Source organism: Pygoscelis adeliae, unplaced genomic scaffold, assembly GCF_000699105.1.
Source record: "Pygoscelis adeliae isolate BGI_AS28 unplaced genomic scaffold, ASM69910v1 Scaffold14, whole genome shotgun sequence".
Taxonomy (NCBI): Eukaryota; Metazoa; Chordata; class Aves; order Sphenisciformes; family Spheniscidae; genus Pygoscelis; species Pygoscelis adeliae.
The window spans coordinates 5526800-5544552 of record NW_008825109.1 but is presented as its reverse complement, the minus strand read 5'-3'; the positions used below and the strand labels follow the sequence as shown (position 1 = coordinate 5544552).

Genomic DNA, 17753 nt, shown 5'->3' with positions numbered 1-17753 from the left:
GCTGCTGAAGTTACTTAACGTCTCATTCCCAGGCAGCAGAGAAAGAGGACAGGTTTTCCCAACAGGACGTCTCTGTTAGAAGGAAGAAATTTAGTTGAATTATGCTTTGAGTCTTACTGTGCCCTTAAAATGCAAGCTGTTAAGTGGCCAATTTTGTTACTTACAGTTGGCTGTGGAAGGTGTTTATAAACAGGGTTCCCCCCCCCCCTTTTTTTTTTCTTACTGTTTGCTTTTTCCTGTCTTGTCATTGAACATCTCTTTATCTTCAGAGAAGGAAATTGCCCATATCCAAAACCATGGGGAAGCCATTCGGGCTGTGTTATGATTCTAAACAGACTATTGGCAAAATATTTTTGGAAGTTGTGTAAAATAAGCTTGGTCACTCCGTTTGGCCTTTCTTTTGGCTTCATAACACTTTTGTAGACTCTTATCACTCCCTTTAAAAACTATTCCCCCAGTTCCCTTGGCTCCCAAGGAATTACACTAAGTTTTAGAAAGAAAATCTCGCTTGGCTCAAAGGTAGAAGTAGGATTTTCCAACTTCTGTTAATGGAAAAGCTGGTACTAATGGTGTAATGGGTAACCATGGCGTGTTACCAGCCTCAGTGTAGAACAGATGTTAGAGAGGGTTAGGAATTGGTTTATTACTTTGTATCTCAACTGTGCCTGCACAATTCAGAGAACTTAAGTCTTGGAAGTCTTTGGTTATTTTTTCAGGTTCTGGAGGAGAGTGTAGTGAGGTGCTAAAAATGTGCTTTATCCCTAAATTGTAGTTTCTTTTCCTTCTTTTTACCATGCTTATACTTCCTCTAAACTGGTTGGGTAGGTTGAGGACAGGGCAGAGGCCACTTGCTCTCGGTTCCTGCATGCAGCACCTGGGCAGAGCAAATGAGCGAGTGGTTAATTCCCCACAGCCCTGGGTTGCTGTAAGGGCAAAGTGAGGTTGGGCATGGGATCTCTTGATCTCAGTTCTTTAACTGCTTGTTAATGTGAGAAGATTAATTTTCAGAGACTTCTTATTTCATCCATTGATTTGAAGAGGCCAAATGGTATGTTCTTAAACCCCCTGTCAGATTTCAGCATTAAAGCAATGATTGTAAAAGAGTTAACATACACAACTGAAAGCGTCTTCTTCCAGTTTTGTTCTAGGAAACAGCTGAAGTATTTTTTTCTAAAAATTTCCAGAGAAAGTCTGCCATCTGGTATGGAAAATTTTAGTCCAGACTTAATCTGGCAAAAAATTGATCAATTAAAAATAGTCATACAATCTTAAATGCAAGGCAGGCTTCATTGTAGACAGTGCTACCAGAAATGCTTGTAATAATACCAGTTGTATGGTAGCATTTCTCATTATACTGAGTTCTCCTTCAAATACCTTGAAATCTAAGCAGATAAGCAACAGAGCAATGAGAATAAACTTTAGTCTGACCCACTTTGCTCCATATTCTGTCCGTGGTAATGCTTGTAACAGTAACAGTTGTGTTGGTGGCACTTGTCACGAAATAAGGATTTCTCCAAACACCTCGAAAACTAAGTAGATGAGCACAACGGGCAATGAGAATAACCTCTAGTCCAATCCATTTTGCTTCATGTTTGTATCCAGTAATGGCCGCAAGCCATTGCTAGCTAAGGCAGATAGAGGGTAAAATGATTTTTAGCTGAGAAAATTTCTCTATCTTTTTCTATCAGCAGCATAGGAAATCTCTGTGCTAGAAAGCAGATTGGGGTTATGTTCAGTAGCAGCTCATGGAGTGGTCCATAACTCCCCTATCCACTGTAAATTTGTGTAATTTGATTTGAAATCCATTTATACTTTTGATCCCTATAATATTCTGTCATCATGAGTTGCACAGTTTAATTATGTGCTTAATACCATAATGGTTTCTTGGTTTTGGGCTTCATGCAATTTGTTTTCCTCTAAGGTGGGAAATAGGGGATTGTTGTTCCCTATTCCCACCTTGTTTTGGCCATGTATGAATTTGTGCTCAGCATTGGCTCTTTCTTTTCCAGACAGGGAAGTTTTAGGTTTTTATTATATGGAAGTTTTTTAGTGCCTTCTATCGTTGTCCTCCCTACTCTTTTTTTCTTGTTTGTGTCAGATCCTGTAGCTTTTCCCCTTTTATCTTGCTGAATCCATGTAATTGCCCTCTTACTGAAATCTGCTCTTGCCTACTCGCTGTTTCATTTTTCCTCCTCATTAACTGTGTTCAGTTTTTGTCCATTAATCTCCCACTTTTTCCTCTCTCCTCTGTTTTGAAAGGTTATTGCTAACAGCGGGTTGTCTTTGAACTCCACAAAAAATCTCTTGGACGAGACCTGATAATTTGAGGGATTAAAAAGGTAGTGATGAGTAGGGGAAAATGTGTGTTTCAGGTAGGAATTCAATTCAAAGCCTTGCGAATATTTAGTGCGAGCTGGAGGAAACAAGTGCATACGTTTTAAATGCTTAACTACAGTTTTGTTTTGTTTGCCTTTAGGATGTTTGAGTTGCATTTTTCCAGGGTGGCTCTTCACAGCTGTGAAAACTGGATTCATTAAAAATTAATAAGGATTCTTATGTAACCCGGAGATCTGGGGCTATACGAGCACTCCAAATGTTGTTGAGTGCCATGTCCCCCAGGAGTGCTGTGGATACCAGCCCACAAGTGGGAAGGACAAGCACTCCATTTCTTAAAAATTTCAGCTCTTTGAGGCTGAGGATGGACAAGAGTTCAATGTCGTCTTTTGCTGCAGTGTCTTCTTCATTTTGCTTTTGGTAGCTGGAGTTACTAATAGGTTTGCATTTTAAATAAATGCCTGTAAGGTACATGCTGGTTAAAGTATGGGGTGGTGGTGGTGTTTAAGTGTTATACATGTTTAAAGCTGAAAAAACATTTCTCTGGATTCTTCAGATGGCATAGATACCTTGTGTTTTTTTATTAATCTCGGTAGTTTTATTAGTTTGGTAGGAACATAATTTTAGGACACATCTTGTGACCTAGAGGAAAGAAAAGATGTTACTGTGATGTTGCTTCTGGGCTACTCAAGGATTCACTAAAATATGGGGAAAACTTGCTGTGTCCCAGAGTAATACATTTATGGGAGATGTACCCCTAACTAGACTTATTTCTAGTATGTACTGAATGTTTGCTTTGTTGACGTTTTAATAGAAGAAATGTCAGTCATTGCATTTAAAAAAATAATAAAAAAAAATCCCTATTGATGTAGTGAGAGCAAATTTATATTTTAGCTTTATCAAGGTGGTATGGTTAGCTTATGGTTTAGCTGGGTATCCAGACATTAAACTAGTAAAGAATCAAAAGAAAATAAGATGCAGAATTTGTATTAATTAGAAACTGTCCTCTGAATGGTGGTGAAGAGCTCACTTTGAAGTCATGGTGCACTTTTTAAAAAAAATTTCTTTTCTTCTTTCACAGGAAAGATGATAAAGATTATGCTTTAAAGCAAATAGAAGGTACTGGAATTTCTATGTCTGCATGCAGAGAAATAGCAGTAAGTAACATTAGTTCTTTCTACTAGCAAACAGACTTATTAAAAGTATTGATTTGAGTGCATGCTGGTTTTTGTTTGCGGAATCGTTGTTCTGCTATGGGTGCTATATTTTTATCATGGAGGTATAAAATAAGTACAAATGTCATGGAAGATTTTGCGTACCTGTTATGTTTGCTGTCTAAAAATGACTGTTTTTAAGTTACCATTTACTGCCTGCCTCGGGGCAGATTAACTTTAAATGCAGCAGTTTAAAAACATGATTAGAGTCAGTGGCTTAAATTATGTATTTGATCTGACTTTCGCATTAGTACTTCAGATATCTTCCTAAAGAGATTAGTTCTTATTGCCTCATAATGATTAAAACATGTTAGCTTCTATTTAAGTGAAGACTTCAGACTAAACTGGCATTGTTGTTGCCTCGGAGGCTGTTATACACCCATGAATATTATTCAAACGTTTTCTTAGGTTATTCAGGTTTATATTTGTATATTCCATGTTGTTAGAAACTGGTGAATAGTATGGTCAAGTTATGGTTTGTGACAAGTTTCCAAATAAATACTGGTAAAACTGGTATTATGAAGTTTAGCTGTTGTATGTTCTTATGTTATACTGCTGCTTGGCTTTATTTTTCTTGAAATACTTCAATTGAAATTGCTCACTACAAGGAAATGCATGTAACGTGTGTGTGAAGGGAATAGTTTATTTTCAGTCCATATTCCTCGAGAGTGTAAAACTATACCTACCCTAATTTCATTTTTATTGATTGAAGTGAATACCAGGCTTTCCTACTTTGTCAACTTCCAGTTGGCTTTGTGATTTCAAACACGTTAGTCCTTGAACTGAGCGAGGTGAAAAAAGTGAAGTGCAAAGAATATTCTTCAGGAGAAGCTCTTCCTGTCCATTGATGACAGCTGAGCCTCCCTGCCATCATAGACATCCACACTGAACTAAAGGAGCTGAAAACAGGGTCTTAAATTTTGCTTATTTCAACCATTTTGGCAGAAATTTTCCACATACTGTGACTCCCTCAGACTGAATGCTTTTGGGAGGTGTCAGCTGCCATTTCAGAGGGATTTGGGAAAATTTTTTTGTTCATCTTTTTGCAGTGATTTACCTAAAGAGTTTTGAAGACTTTATTCTGCTTGAATTTGGCAGGAGAAGCTTGGCTGGTGTTAGGGAAGTGTCTCTGCTCTGGATATGACCCTAACTCAATTTTGGTCAATTAAAAGCAAATCACTAACATGGCTGACAGTCGGGAAGGATTTGGCCTCATTACATGACTTGAGGAGTGTTGTGTAGTCATTCCTCTTGGGCAGCGATCCCCGGTAGTGATGGAAGAGGAGCAAAAAGCAGGGAGGCTTTTTCCTTGCTCTGAGCTGCTGCAGCATGCGCCCTTTGAAGAGGACAGCAGTGCAGTGCAGGAACCCACGTGGGAGAGGGTTAGTGGGGCAAAGAGGGGAACGTACTGAAGACACCAAAGATGCCAAGAAAGTGGGCTTTGAGAGGGGAGTGGAGCCCAAAAGCAGGTGTAGGGGTAGAAAGAGTAACCTGAAGCAGTGTTTCTTGAGCTGTTGTTGACTTTGCTTCTGGTTATGCTTCCCAGCTTGCAACTGCTGATACTGTGGTTGAATTTTCCTGCAGTTGAATTAATAATTCACCATGGACTTCTAGCATTTGAATCTCTTTTCCTTACCGTTCTTTTGATGTTGCTGTTTGGAAGCCTCATATGGAGATGGATCAAGTTGAGATTAATAGCCATACTGTTTATCTTGATTATGTGAGTATGTGTAATGTATATATGAAAATACTACTGAGTTAATCAGCAGTGTTGCACCCTAAAATGTCATTTGTACATCTAAATAATAAAAAGTATTTATTGTCATACTTAAAAAGTCAAGGCTGAATACCAGGCTTTGTTACAATGTGTTCTGGACTACCCCAATTAATGCATTTTATGAGCATGGTTGTATTAAGAGGAATGAGGATGGCTTGATTTGCCTATGAGATGTATCCATTTCAGTTTCCCTGGAGAGCTGAAGCTTGTTTATTTTACTCTGTGACTATCCAGAAGAGTGCAGTTTGATATAAATCCAAGTGAAACTCTCCCTTGTTTTTATAACTCTACAATGGCTTTTGTTTTGTTTATGACAACTAACTTCCGTTTTGGACTATTGAGCAACTTATATGTTTTAAAATGCCCATAGCTTACTCTTCTAAAATGTCTATTTGATGCAGACACCTGAGCTGAAGAACAGTGTCAGATCTTCAGAAAAATAAAATAATTATTGAAACACATCAATTACAGGGAAAGGCTTCAACTAGGTCAGAGACTTGAGTTGAAACGACTGACTCAGTTATGGGATGAGCTCAACCTATATATGTATATGAAAGACTTTCTACATTTCAGTACTTCCTGCAGTATGAGAACGTAGACCTAATGTTCAAGAACCTAGCTAGTCTCTTACTCTGTTGAAATAAGAGAGGTTTTTTCAATGATTTTTTGTAAACCAATTGTTTAACTGGTAGAATTAACAGTTATTATGCTAATTATGCTAATTGAATCAGTATCTTTACTATCAAGATAGTTGTAGTGTTATATTCTTCCTTATCTTTCCCCAAATTCATCCACCAGGGTAAGCATTTGTGAATCTTGCCTCCTCTAGAACCTTAACTGAATGTTTGGCTGCTCATCTCTTGTTCTCTGCAGATGTGCGCACTGCCTGGGATTCCGGGTATCTTTTTTGTGATCTGCACTTTCACTTCTGAGGATTTAAGCAGGCACTAAAAACTGCATGCTCATCATACCAAGAGATGGATTTATATTAGATGGGTGAGCAGAGGGATAGAATGGTGAGAAGATTTGTATATAAAATATACAAAACATACAAGCCCAAACACTCGATTCCTCGTCTTCTGATTTAATCACAAGGAAGAAAGTCGTTAAAGCCTATCCACCTGGAATAGCGCAGCAAATGCTATATCACAGTTTGCAAAGCCTGAATTCTTCAAGGCTGTAGGAAGCTGGAGTAGTTACCTAGGCTTCAAATAGAGCTTCAGGATTTTGGGTTGGGCAGTTTCCTGTACAGGAGTCTTAGGTTTTAAAGTAATCAAGTGACTTTCTGCATTTTTCTTGTTGATTAGTATTTTTCATTCAGTTTTAGCAGGTTTGCAAGTAGTTCACTTGTCTGTGCTTCCTTTGGCCAGTAAGAAGTTGCTTGGGTGGTTGGTGGGGTTTTTTCTTCTTTTTTTTTTTTTTTTTTTTACTTTTTGCAGGACTTCCATGTAGCTCTGGTTTTTTTGGTGCCTGGTTTGGTTGACAGAATATCCCTGAAAAGCTTGTTTGTGTGTAAAACCACCACATATTAGTATTATATGATAGCATTAGTTTGTGAATTGGCTCTGAAGAGGAACTGTTAGATACGGTGACAGACACTGTTGGTGATGGAAATGCTGAATGGGACAAAGCAGAGCTGGGGTGGACCATGTTGTACTCTGGCTGTCTCCTGTCTGTGTGATGTCCTTCAAGCACCATAGCCAGCTTGTACAAGTTAAAACAGCCTTTAGTCTTCCGGAGCTGGGACAGAAAACTACAGAACAATAACTAGCTGGCTTCTCTGATCGTTACCACTCTTTAGGTCTGCCTTGGAGGCATTTGGGCATTCCTAGGATTTTGTGGTTTCCTATTATAACAGATGCAAGGCTGTCATCACAAAAGGTGATGTCCTCTGTGTTGGATCTAGTGATAGTGTGTCTGCAGGATGAGGAAGTTCATCTTCAGCAAAGGGATAATGAACAGTTTTGTTAATTTTTGTTGTGTGAGCAAGCTGAGTTGAACCATCCTTTGGTCACACCATTGCTTCATGTGGCTCACAGGGAGTGGTAGGAACCTGCAGGGGTGGTTTGGGTATAATGCAGACTTGTACCCTAATGTTCACATGTCTGAGCGTTAACAAAAGAAAGGGGAGTATTGATTTTTGCCTCCCAGGCAGGAGGCTCAGGGCCCAGTACAGCTCTCCTTCCATCAGGCTTGGCCGGCTTTGCAGGGAGCAGGCATGTGGTACCTGGGCAGTGTGAGATTAAGCAGAGAGATAGCTGGTTGATGACTGCTGCCCTTACCTGAAAGGGAAAGCCTCTGCAGCAGTCCTGCTCACCTCTGCAACTGTTCTGCCACCCTGGCTTTTGGCTTCTGGGCTGGAAGGTGGCAGAGAAGTAGAGGCAGAGCTAGAGCAGTAGGCCTGTGACCCTGGGCAGGTGAGAAGGGAGCTGCTGTTGACTGGGGGTCTTGGCTGAGTTGACCTCAGCGGAGGCGGCTGCTGTGGAGGTGAATTGGTCCTCCTCACACACTGGGGCTTCCATGTCCTGGCTGACAAGAACATGTCATTACATGATTATCAGGCCTCTTCCCCCTCTGCCAGTGGAGGGGATGAAAGAAGAGCTTAAGGGCTCTTTCAGACCTGGTCTGAGGGTGACCAGGGACTCTGAGGCAGCATGCAGCAGCTGGAGGGACCCCATGAGGCAGAAGCTGAAACTGGGTGACTCCAGGATTCACCCTCCAACATTTTCCCCTGGTGAGGAACAAATGACTGTCCCAGTGAGCTTTCTAGAAGAGATCCTGTATCAGCTATGTGATAAGGAACAATATTTGGGTGCAGGTTCCTCAGGTTATGGGGGCCGTCATGTCCCTTCCACACCAACAGTGAAAGCAGTTTCCCACAAGACCAAACACAGAAATCGTTTAGATGAGTACAGTCCTCATGTCAGAAGACAACTAATGGTTTCTTAGTAATCTTTCCAGGTGGTGAAAGGCAGCAAGGTATTAAGGAAGGCAAATGTTTGATTTGACCCTCTTTGGCAAGTCTAATGACTCTCAAATGCTTTAATTTAATAGTAGTATGGTATGTAAAATGTAAGTTGTGACTGAGTACTTCATCGAGCTATTTTACAGGGCCACAAATGGTATTCTTGAGAGATTTTATATAAAGGGAGGGTAGTATTATTTTTAGTTCTGTGAAAGTGGGACAAAGATACTGATTAAATGTTAGAAATTGGAATCCTTAGGAATCATAATGTTTTCTGTGAACAGCAGAATTTGACCAAGCTTGACATCCAGTGTCTGTCTCATCTGGATTCTTCACCCACCTCCTTACTTTCAGAGAACCTTTAATAACACCTCTTCTAATACTTTGGACATAAGAGGTGCTAATAAATATTGACTTGTATGTGTGATCATGTAAGACTCATTTGTTTTGGAAACCACAGAAGTTAAAAACAGAAATGTGCATTTTTTCTCCTGACATTTTGTGTTGTCAGGCTTCTTTTTTGCAACATTTAGGACTTTAAAAATAAAAACAAAAGAATAAAATAAAGCAACAATTTCACACGGTTGTATGTCTGAAGAACTGGAGCTTCAAAAATGTATTGTCAGCTTCATAATAAATTCATAGGGTGAGCAGTATTATAACTTTTTCTGTTTCATTGCCTTTGTAAGCTTTCATTTGAACACTCTTGAAAGGAAACCAGCATGTACTTTCAGCAGGTATTTTGTTCTTTTTTAGTACTGTGGAATATCTGACTCATGAGAATATAAAACTGTAAAGTTGTATTTACATTGAAACAAACAGATCTTCAATCTACTGGATAGCAGCTAAGCCAGCTTGGGATTTAAGAACTAGTGTAATAAAATTTGGGTTTTGGTTTAAATAACAAGTTTAAAGTACTTGAGTAGAGCTCCAGTTTTTGATAGGAAACTAAGAATAGTGATGTGAAATTTTTTTTTTAGAAATTGATTTTATGAATATAGAATTGGATGACACCTCTGGAGTCGTCACATTCTGCTCCTGCTGTTGCAGACAAGCAAAGTGCACCTTCAGAAATTTAGCAAACTACAAGTTCAACTTGTAAGGAAAAGAAGAATCTCTGAAGGTAGTTCCTGAGTCTCGTTCTAGTAATGACTCTATAAACATTATTCATCCTTTAAGCCAAAATTAATCATGACTAGTTCATACCCATTTGTACTTATGATAATATTGTCAGTTAGTTAGAATAGCTCTTCTCTCCCACTTTCATTTTAAAGTGAGAGAGAGACTGTTTTCTTTCTCTGGCTTTGTTTTGGCTAGCTATAAGGATTTTGGCTTGGCTTGCTGGTTTCCCGTTGTGCAGACCCCTCCCATCCCCTGGGTGTAGGCTTGGGCTTTCTTTGCCCTGTTGCAGTTGGAATTAATCTTCCCTGAATTGGCCAGAATTGCGCATAGCATTTCAGGTAATGTCTCGCTACTGCCTATACTCATCTGTTGCAGCAGTAGTTCCACTGGTATCTTATCTGTTACCGGATGACTAAATCTTTGTTGGTCATCTTCTGGTCTGAAAATCACCTTTTTCTCCATCAGCTGCAATCTGCTTTCTGTTCCGAGTCCCTGTTTGCCCATTTTCCATCTTAAGGCCATGGCATGACTATTCATATATGATTTGTTTGTTGCTGGATCACTTGATGGAACTGATGTGAGCCTTTCTGAAGCATGAGATGATTAGATTTTGAATTTACTCCATCAAACTAGCAAGATGACACAGTAGTGATTTTTGCTTAAGTGAATGTTTTGCTTGATATTGCCTATGGCTTTGTGTCTAGCCAGCTTTCTGACTGTCGTAAGCTTTGGGAGAAACATGCTGCATAGCACTCATAGGAAGGCAGTGAGAGCAAGGAGTTGCCTTTTCTAAAATAGCTAATGTCCTGAGACGGGACATCAGAGAAACTCCTCCTGGGCCAGGTCACCTGGCCAGTTGCTCTAGCAAATGAGTTTGTGCTCAGTTATAGAAGTAAGCATGGTAGTATTGCAACACTTAACAGGTTACATTCCCTGCGGACCATGTATAGTAGCAAGCATCAAGAGTGGGGGTGGAATGACATTTGCAGTAAAGTTAGAAATCCTCACTTACACAAAGTGCAGTGTCTTGGCTCATGAGAAGTGTCTGTAGCGGTGGAGGGCTGTATGGGAAATGTGGGAATAACACTGGAGGAAGATCATGTGCATCAAGACTTGTGCTGAGTTCAGCTCATATTTGATGTGAAAGGTAATTATTGTTAGTGTCCCTGTGCAAGAAACGATTTGCCTTAGTTATGCGGCAGTTTGCCAGGCTGCTTTAATGCTGCTGTTGATTATTTAATAATGTCCTGTCTTACCCCACTTTGTCCTTGTTCGTGAAGCAATTTAACAATTTTATGCATTGTTAGGACACTTCCATTTACTGTTCTGCAGCTGCCCCATGGCTGTGGAATGAGTATTTCTGCATTTCAAGAGGGAGATGGAGAAACCTTAGTGTGAGCCCAGGACTTGCACGTAGGGATGCTGTTTCCCTTGCTGTTTCTTGAACAGTATTTATGAAAGCAAGGGCAAGACCAGCCAGGGACAACATGAGGTTGTAACACTCAAGTCAAACCAGATGTATCAGCATCTTCATAATTTGCTGATTTCTATTTCTTTGAAGGTCGGTTGGGTCTTCCTTCTTTATAAGGGGCACTCAGACCAACTAATTTAAGGGAAACCTTTTTGGTTGTAGAAATGGATTTGAATCATCATGTGATATGCAAACGAAGGTAATTTACTGAGAGCCAAACGCATAGTTTTTGTCTGCTTTCTCTTTGTGTTCTATAGAACTGAACTAGGATACACAGAAGTAATTAGATATCGGAATCATTGGGCCAAAAAGTGGCCTTTATCATTAGCAGGCATCATACTGATAGTCAAACGGTGTTTCTTGCAGTCTACTTTGTCTTCAGTGAACTCTGTCAGCTGCTGGACACAAGGCGAGTCATCTGGTAGGAAAGGCATGTGGCATATGGGCTAGAGAGGCCTGGTTCACGGAGAGTGAGGTTGCTGGAAATGCTGTTTACAGCCCATGTGATGTGTTACCATCTGCATGAGCTTTTCCTGTCCTTCAGACAGTGTTTGCATTTGTCACTCTGCGTTATCACTGCCCTGGAGCGTTTCAGCCTTTCCAAGACAGTGATTCAGGGATCATCTGTCACCACTGCAGCAATCGTTTCCTTGTTCTGATGGTTTTGCTGATGTATATTAGCCATCCTATTCACTGGAGTGCTTATGGCTGTCTAGCTGTGACCAAACCCATCAGTTTTTTTAAGTAGCCTGAAAGAATATGTAGTTAGGCTATTCAGCGTAAAAGGCAAAGGCAAAAACCAGCAAGAACGATAAACTGAGCACACAGATGCACAAACCATTAACAGCTGCTATCAGAGACAGTAACGAAGGACAGAACTCTTATGACGCTAGTCATGGGCCGCAAAAGGAATCTCTTGGGTGTATCCTTGAAGAGATTCAACCAGGGCTTTGTAACAGATGAGAAGGGAAAGCAGATTGCTATGGATCTTACGGGGGATAGAGATTTTATTGGGTATTTGAGGGGGCTGCTGGGACTGTGTAAAACTTACTGTGGGATGTTTAGAGGAAGGATAAAAGGTAGGGAAAAAGGGAAGGAGATGAGCCATCAGGGAGAGCTGTGTGAGTGTTCGTGTGTGTGATCTGCTAGTGAACTTCAAGCATGCAGAACTGGCAAGCAGGAGGAGACTGAAAATGGGGAGAGACCCAACGTCGGAGCTGGAACCTGGATGAAAGGCCACGGTGCCTGAGCTTGGATTCTGAGCAGATTTAAGGTCTGCACTGGAGTCTGAGGGACCTGTGCATGTATGTGAACTTTAAGCCTGATTAGCCAGAGTGGAGAAATGGGATCCAGGCCAGTTGTGTTGTTTTAATGTGGATGCCCGCAAAGAAGATGCGGTTCTGCCTCTGTTGTTACCAATGTGGCTGGTCATGTCTCTGTTGTGTGTGGACACAACTTAGTGTGTGCCTATAAGAATGCATGCTCAATTACTTGTACCTTGCTACTGGCAGGATTTGGAAACAGGGAAGAGCAGCAGCCTGTTGTCTAGAAGACCAGGAGGAATGCTGTGAAGCTCAAAGTCCACAGGATTGACTACCCCTAGCACAAGCAAAGGAGAATTATGTCCATGTTGCATTACTACACAGACAGGGAACCCTTTTGCTGCATTACTCGAAGTTTCTCATCGTGTCATGTTCTGGACCAGCTTTGGTGATGGGTTCTCTGTGTGTCCTCCAAGGTGGATCACATTTGATGTGAAAAGGTTGGGTTTTTAAAGTGGGTGATAGCTGCTACCTGGGGAACAAGGAGTTAGGATGGACTTAAAATGGGACAGGAAGGGGGTGAAGAGGAAAATTACATTATTTTCTAGAGCCCTGACTAGTATCTGCCTCTTCTCATCGAGGAATAGTCTCTTGTCTGGTACAGGTGTGTCATCTGGCCACAGGACATCTGATAAAATTTTGGTATGGACACATAGCTGCTGAACTGTCATGCAATCTCCTGGGTACAGTTATGTCATGGAGGCTCATGAAATCAAATTGGGCAGGTGATCGATTCCAAGATAAACTTTATTTAAACCAAAATTGTTTAGCAGAAAACTAACTAGAAATGAGGCTTATCAAAATTGTTCAGCGCTGTGACAACATCAGTAAACCACAGGTTCAGGACAGTGTAGGAGGAATTAATACTGCACAGTTGGCTTTAGAAATGAGTATCCAAAATGTGCACAATCACTCACCTGTAAGATGAGGGCTCTCAACCTCGGAGTTTCCTTGGGCAGCGTCCTGACCCAAGGGGAGGGTCCCCGACTGCAGGCCTGCTGCTCCGAGGAGGACCGGCTCAACTTGCCCTCCAGTGGGCCTCCATTTATACCCTGGTCGAATCTGATTTGTGGTCAGTTCTAATTGACTGAGGGCATTAATTTTCTTACCCCTTGCTGGAGGTGTATATGTGACCATAATTACTGGCCCAAAGTGTGTACGTGATGGTCCGCATTCACCACTGTAAAGGTGCGAAAGTAAGGGCGTGAAAAGTAAGGACACAGTGGTCTTAATGCCCCCAGTCTTTGTCAGGGCGGGTGCACCTGCCACAAGTTAAATTTATGCTAAACATTTTGATGAATTAAGCTGTGAATTTATACTGATTCACCAAAAAGTCCTTCACTATAAGGGCTGGCGCAATGTATCCTTAAACCGTATAACCTCATTTGCTGTGAAGAGGCTGATTCCCACCGATGGTCTTTGATGCTGTGCTGGTTCTGGCTGGGATGCAGTGCTTCTCCTCCATAGCAGCCCACACAGTGTTGTATTTTGGATTTGCAACTAAAGCAGTGTTGATAACCCACCAGTGTTTTGGCTATTGCTGAGCAGTGCTTGCACAGTGTCCAGGCTTTCTCTCTTTCCCACTCTGCCCCTCCTCCCTTTGGGGAGGTAGCCTTTGCTCGGAGACTGGCTGGGCATCGGTCTGCTTGTGGGAAGTGGTGAGTGATTGCCTTTGCATTGCTTGGGGGTTGTTTTTTTTTTTATTCCTCTTTCCTTCACTTACTAAAGTCTTATCCTCACCCACAAATATTCTTGCTTTTTTTGCCCTCCCTCTCCCATCTGACTGAGGGGGGTGAGCAAGTGGTTCTGTGGGGTTTAGCTGCTGGCTGGGGTCAACCTACCACAGATGGTCCCCACCTGTAATTGATAAAAAAACTACAAATAAGCATTTCTTGGTTTTCCCCATGCTGATCTTACGCTTTGTGTAGGAATTATAGGCATTTACAGAATTCCACGCTTCTTGCAGATCCTGCCTTAAAATTCCTCTATGTAATGCTTTTACAAATCTTAAGATTAAGAGGTTTAACATGCTGAAACTACTACCTTCTGCATTGATTTGTAATGTTGCATTGTCTCCTCAACCCTCCGTCTCCCTGTTTGATCTCATACTTGAGATAAAAGCTCTGTGGGCTAGCTCCTCATGCTCAAGAAATGCCATGCTGAAGACTCTGGTCAGTGAGTAGGGGTAAGAGTCTGTCTCAAATGAAATAGAAAAGAAGGAAACAAACATATGCAGATATCCACTCCCATTTTACTGTCTCAGTAGCAGCTAAAATGTTACCACATGTGACAAAAGTTTCAGTAGAAAGGAATGAATTTTCGTTTCCTATATTACATAGCGGGGAAAATTGTATTTTATTGAAAATAGATTCAATCTCAGACATGAAATGTTAATTTTCTGTTCTGTATTCAAATAGTAGTTCAAATTGTCCTTGGCTTTAAAAAAAAAAAACAAACCTAGCCATTCATTTTACTAAAAATGTCATCATTTCTGGCAGACTGAGCTGGCAAGAGTTCATCTAGTCTCGGGTAGCCACACTTGACAATAATTTGCTTCGATAAAGTTTTTGTTTCTTAGCAATTGTGTGAGTACAGTATAATTGTAACATGACCAGTAGAGCTCAAATAGGCTGATGCTGTCTGTATTCAGTTTTTGTGCTATATCTCGGCTACGTTTTCCTTTTGGTGGTGGTTAAAGCTATAGTTTCTAAAGCAGCTGAGCTGGTTTAATGGCTCACTGCTGCTGAAAGAGGTTCTTGCTCCTAGCTGTGTGCCTTCGCTAGTGCTGGGTCTGCTGTTAGTGCCGTGAGTCATTTCAGCTCAGGAACTCGGCAGAAAATTAATGCCTTTGTGTGTCTCGGTTAGTTTTCTCCTGAACTGGGAGCTGTTTCGTGGATGGCTTCTGTGAGTGACAAAACTGGTGTAATACACACTGTGGGAGGGAGTCGGACCTTCTTCTGTAGGTGGTGGTGACCTTGTCGATCAGCTGACTCCATCTTACAAACCACATCTTCATTTAGCCGACTGCATTGACAGGCTCTAAATGAGTCATCCCATTCAGCCTTGAACGGCTGCAACCAAAACGCAGGGTTATCGGATAATTGGGAGTCAGGAGAAAATTGGATACCCCAAATGGCTCTGTCAAAGATTACAGCCTATGGGAAAGGGCAGGTGCCACAGCTGGCTGTTTGCAGAGTCTTCTTGGATAATAGTGAGGCTTACACAGACTTCAACTTTTAGGAAATGAATAGGAAGTGAACGCCCTAAGGGGGTTACGACCTGCTTTCAGCTTTGGTTTCAAACTAATGACTGGTTCTTTCATGAAAAAAATATGTGCTGTTTTCCGTGACTTGCAGATTTCAGCTTTTCTTGTTTGTATGGTAGAATATGTAGCAAAGACTATTAAAGCATTCATCTTTCCAGCCCTTTCACAGCTTTGGATGTGTGGATATAACTGTTGTGGACTTTCTTTATTTTGCAGTTGCTGCGGGAGCTCAAGCATCCAAATGTCATTTCTCTGCAAAAGGTGTTTCTTTCTCATGCTGACAGGAAAGTGTGGCTTCTCTTTGACTACGCTGAGCATGACCTCTGGGTAAGGTGAATTGCTTGTAGGTACCAGGCTTAGAGTTTCAGTTGCAGAAAAGGGACAAGGTCAGGGAAGATGCATTGGTTTAAAAACAGTATAGCCTTTTGCCCGGTGTTTCTTGGAAACATTTTCAGTACTAAAGAAAAAGCAATGGAAAATGTTGGGTAAGCACGCTACACAGTTAATCTGTGACCTCTTTAGGAAGATAAAAATCTGCATTCAGCTCTCAGTAGCTAGAAATCTAGTTAAATAAATGCAGATATAACCCTCTATTACAGCTAAAGTAGGGTGCAGGAAAATGTAATTGATTATGCAGGTGGATTCCCTTTGAAAAATGACAAACTTATTGGCTGAATAGGACAATTTGGAGTTTTAGTTACATTGCATGTCATCCATGAATGCATGAAGTGAGAGTAATGCCAGTGCATATAATTGAAATTTAATTCATACGTTTCAGTGGGAAGAGCTTTTTACTCAACTCATCTGCTGAAATTTCATATATTTGGGAGGAAGGCTGTTTAAAATATAAACACATTAAAGGTGAAATAAACTTGTTTTAAGATACATACCCTTTTCCTCTGTTAACTTAGTATTTGTAACCTTAACATCCATTTGGAATGTTTAAAAAAAAAAAAAAGTAAAAAAATTAAAGTAGCATTGTAAAGAATCGAAAATCCAATGCAACCTTGACTTCCCTGAAAAAAGGTATGTTTGCCTCGAATTAAATCTGGCATACATTTTCAGCATTGCTCTCAATGGAATAAGTACTGTAATACTAACCTTAAGAGATATGAAGATTCGTATCAAAGGGTACAACAGAGGCAATTTGGAATGACATGGAAATTTTGATGTATGTGTTCATGTAAGACGTGCGTAGTATGAATCATGAGTTGGTTTTTCCTCTGCATGTAGTTTAGACAGACAGCTAAGATGAACAAACCAAATTAAAACTAATTTCTTTTGAAAATGGTGTTCCTTGTAGTTGGGAATAATGCAGTAATATTTGCCTAAGAACTAGTGTGTCAATTTTCCTTCAGCTGAGCTGAATTGAAGATATTTTCTCCCAGTTCAATGTCTTGGAAGTTCCAATACTTGGTATTGACATTTCATTGCCAAAATAAAATTAAGACAAAATTACCAAACAACTGAAATGTTGAGAAGTTCTTAAGGCTGCTGCACAAAACAAAACAAACAAAAATCTTGAGGAAATGGAGTAAAGCTTTTTTTCTAATGTGGAGAAAAAACAAGCACATTCTTTTTTTCACTGCTCCCCTGTATTTATGATATGCTAAGCTGCAGAAGTTTAGAAATGTGTGAGGTTTTTTTGTTTCAAAATGTGCTGCAAGGCTTTGTATTTGTTTGGAGGATTGTGACTAATAGTGACCTGTCCTTGTTTATATTTATACATTTCTGCATTGCTTCATACTTAACCAGAATCACTGCAGAAGCACCTCTGTTAACAAAATACTGGTTTAAATATCAGTAACTTAGGAATGACCCTCAATTTTGACCTTTATGTTTACGTGCACATACCTGTATAAATTCCAGAACTCCCCAACTGTGCCAGCTCCTGGTTGTTCACTGTATCTGGATGCAAGAGACCGAGCTGCTGTGACTGGGCTGGCTCTGTGCCCGGTTATGGACAAAGTCCTCCAGCGCTGAGCATATCTAGCGCAGCAGGTCTCAAACAAGGCTGGGAGAAGGGCACAGAGTATATGAGAGCAGGAACAAAAAGGTCCAGGAAAGCCATCTGTCCTTCTGTCTCTGAAGATTCACTTCTCTCTGGCCACTGCATGAAAAATAACGTTTGCTTTGGAGTCAGTGGAAGTGGGAGGTGAGAGGAGGCGAAACTTGTGGCTCAGGCTCAGGGATGCTCGTGCATGTGGTGCTTGGCTGACTGGGCAGGGACTGTCACTTTTTTGTCAGTGTTTCTCTCCTCCGTGCAGCTCCATTTTTACCTTT

The 17753-nt window shown here is 40.8% G+C and overlaps 1 protein-coding gene across 1 annotated transcript in view; it reads left to right on the top strand.

Moving 5' to 3' along the window:
• Positions 1 to 3417: 3417 nt before the first annotated feature.
• CDK8 (cyclin-dependent kinase 8) overlaps positions 3418 to 17753 on the top strand; it is a 68544-nt gene continuing 54208 nt past the window's right edge. Inside the window, exons 1-2 of the mRNA XM_009327757.1 lie at positions 3418 to 3491; positions 15687 to 15797. Of these exons, the coding sequence (XP_009326032.1) occupies positions 3468 to 3491; positions 15687 to 15797 (135 nt within the window). The 5' untranslated portion in view covers positions 3418 to 3467. The remainder of the gene's footprint in view (positions 3492 to 15686; positions 15798 to 17753) is intronic.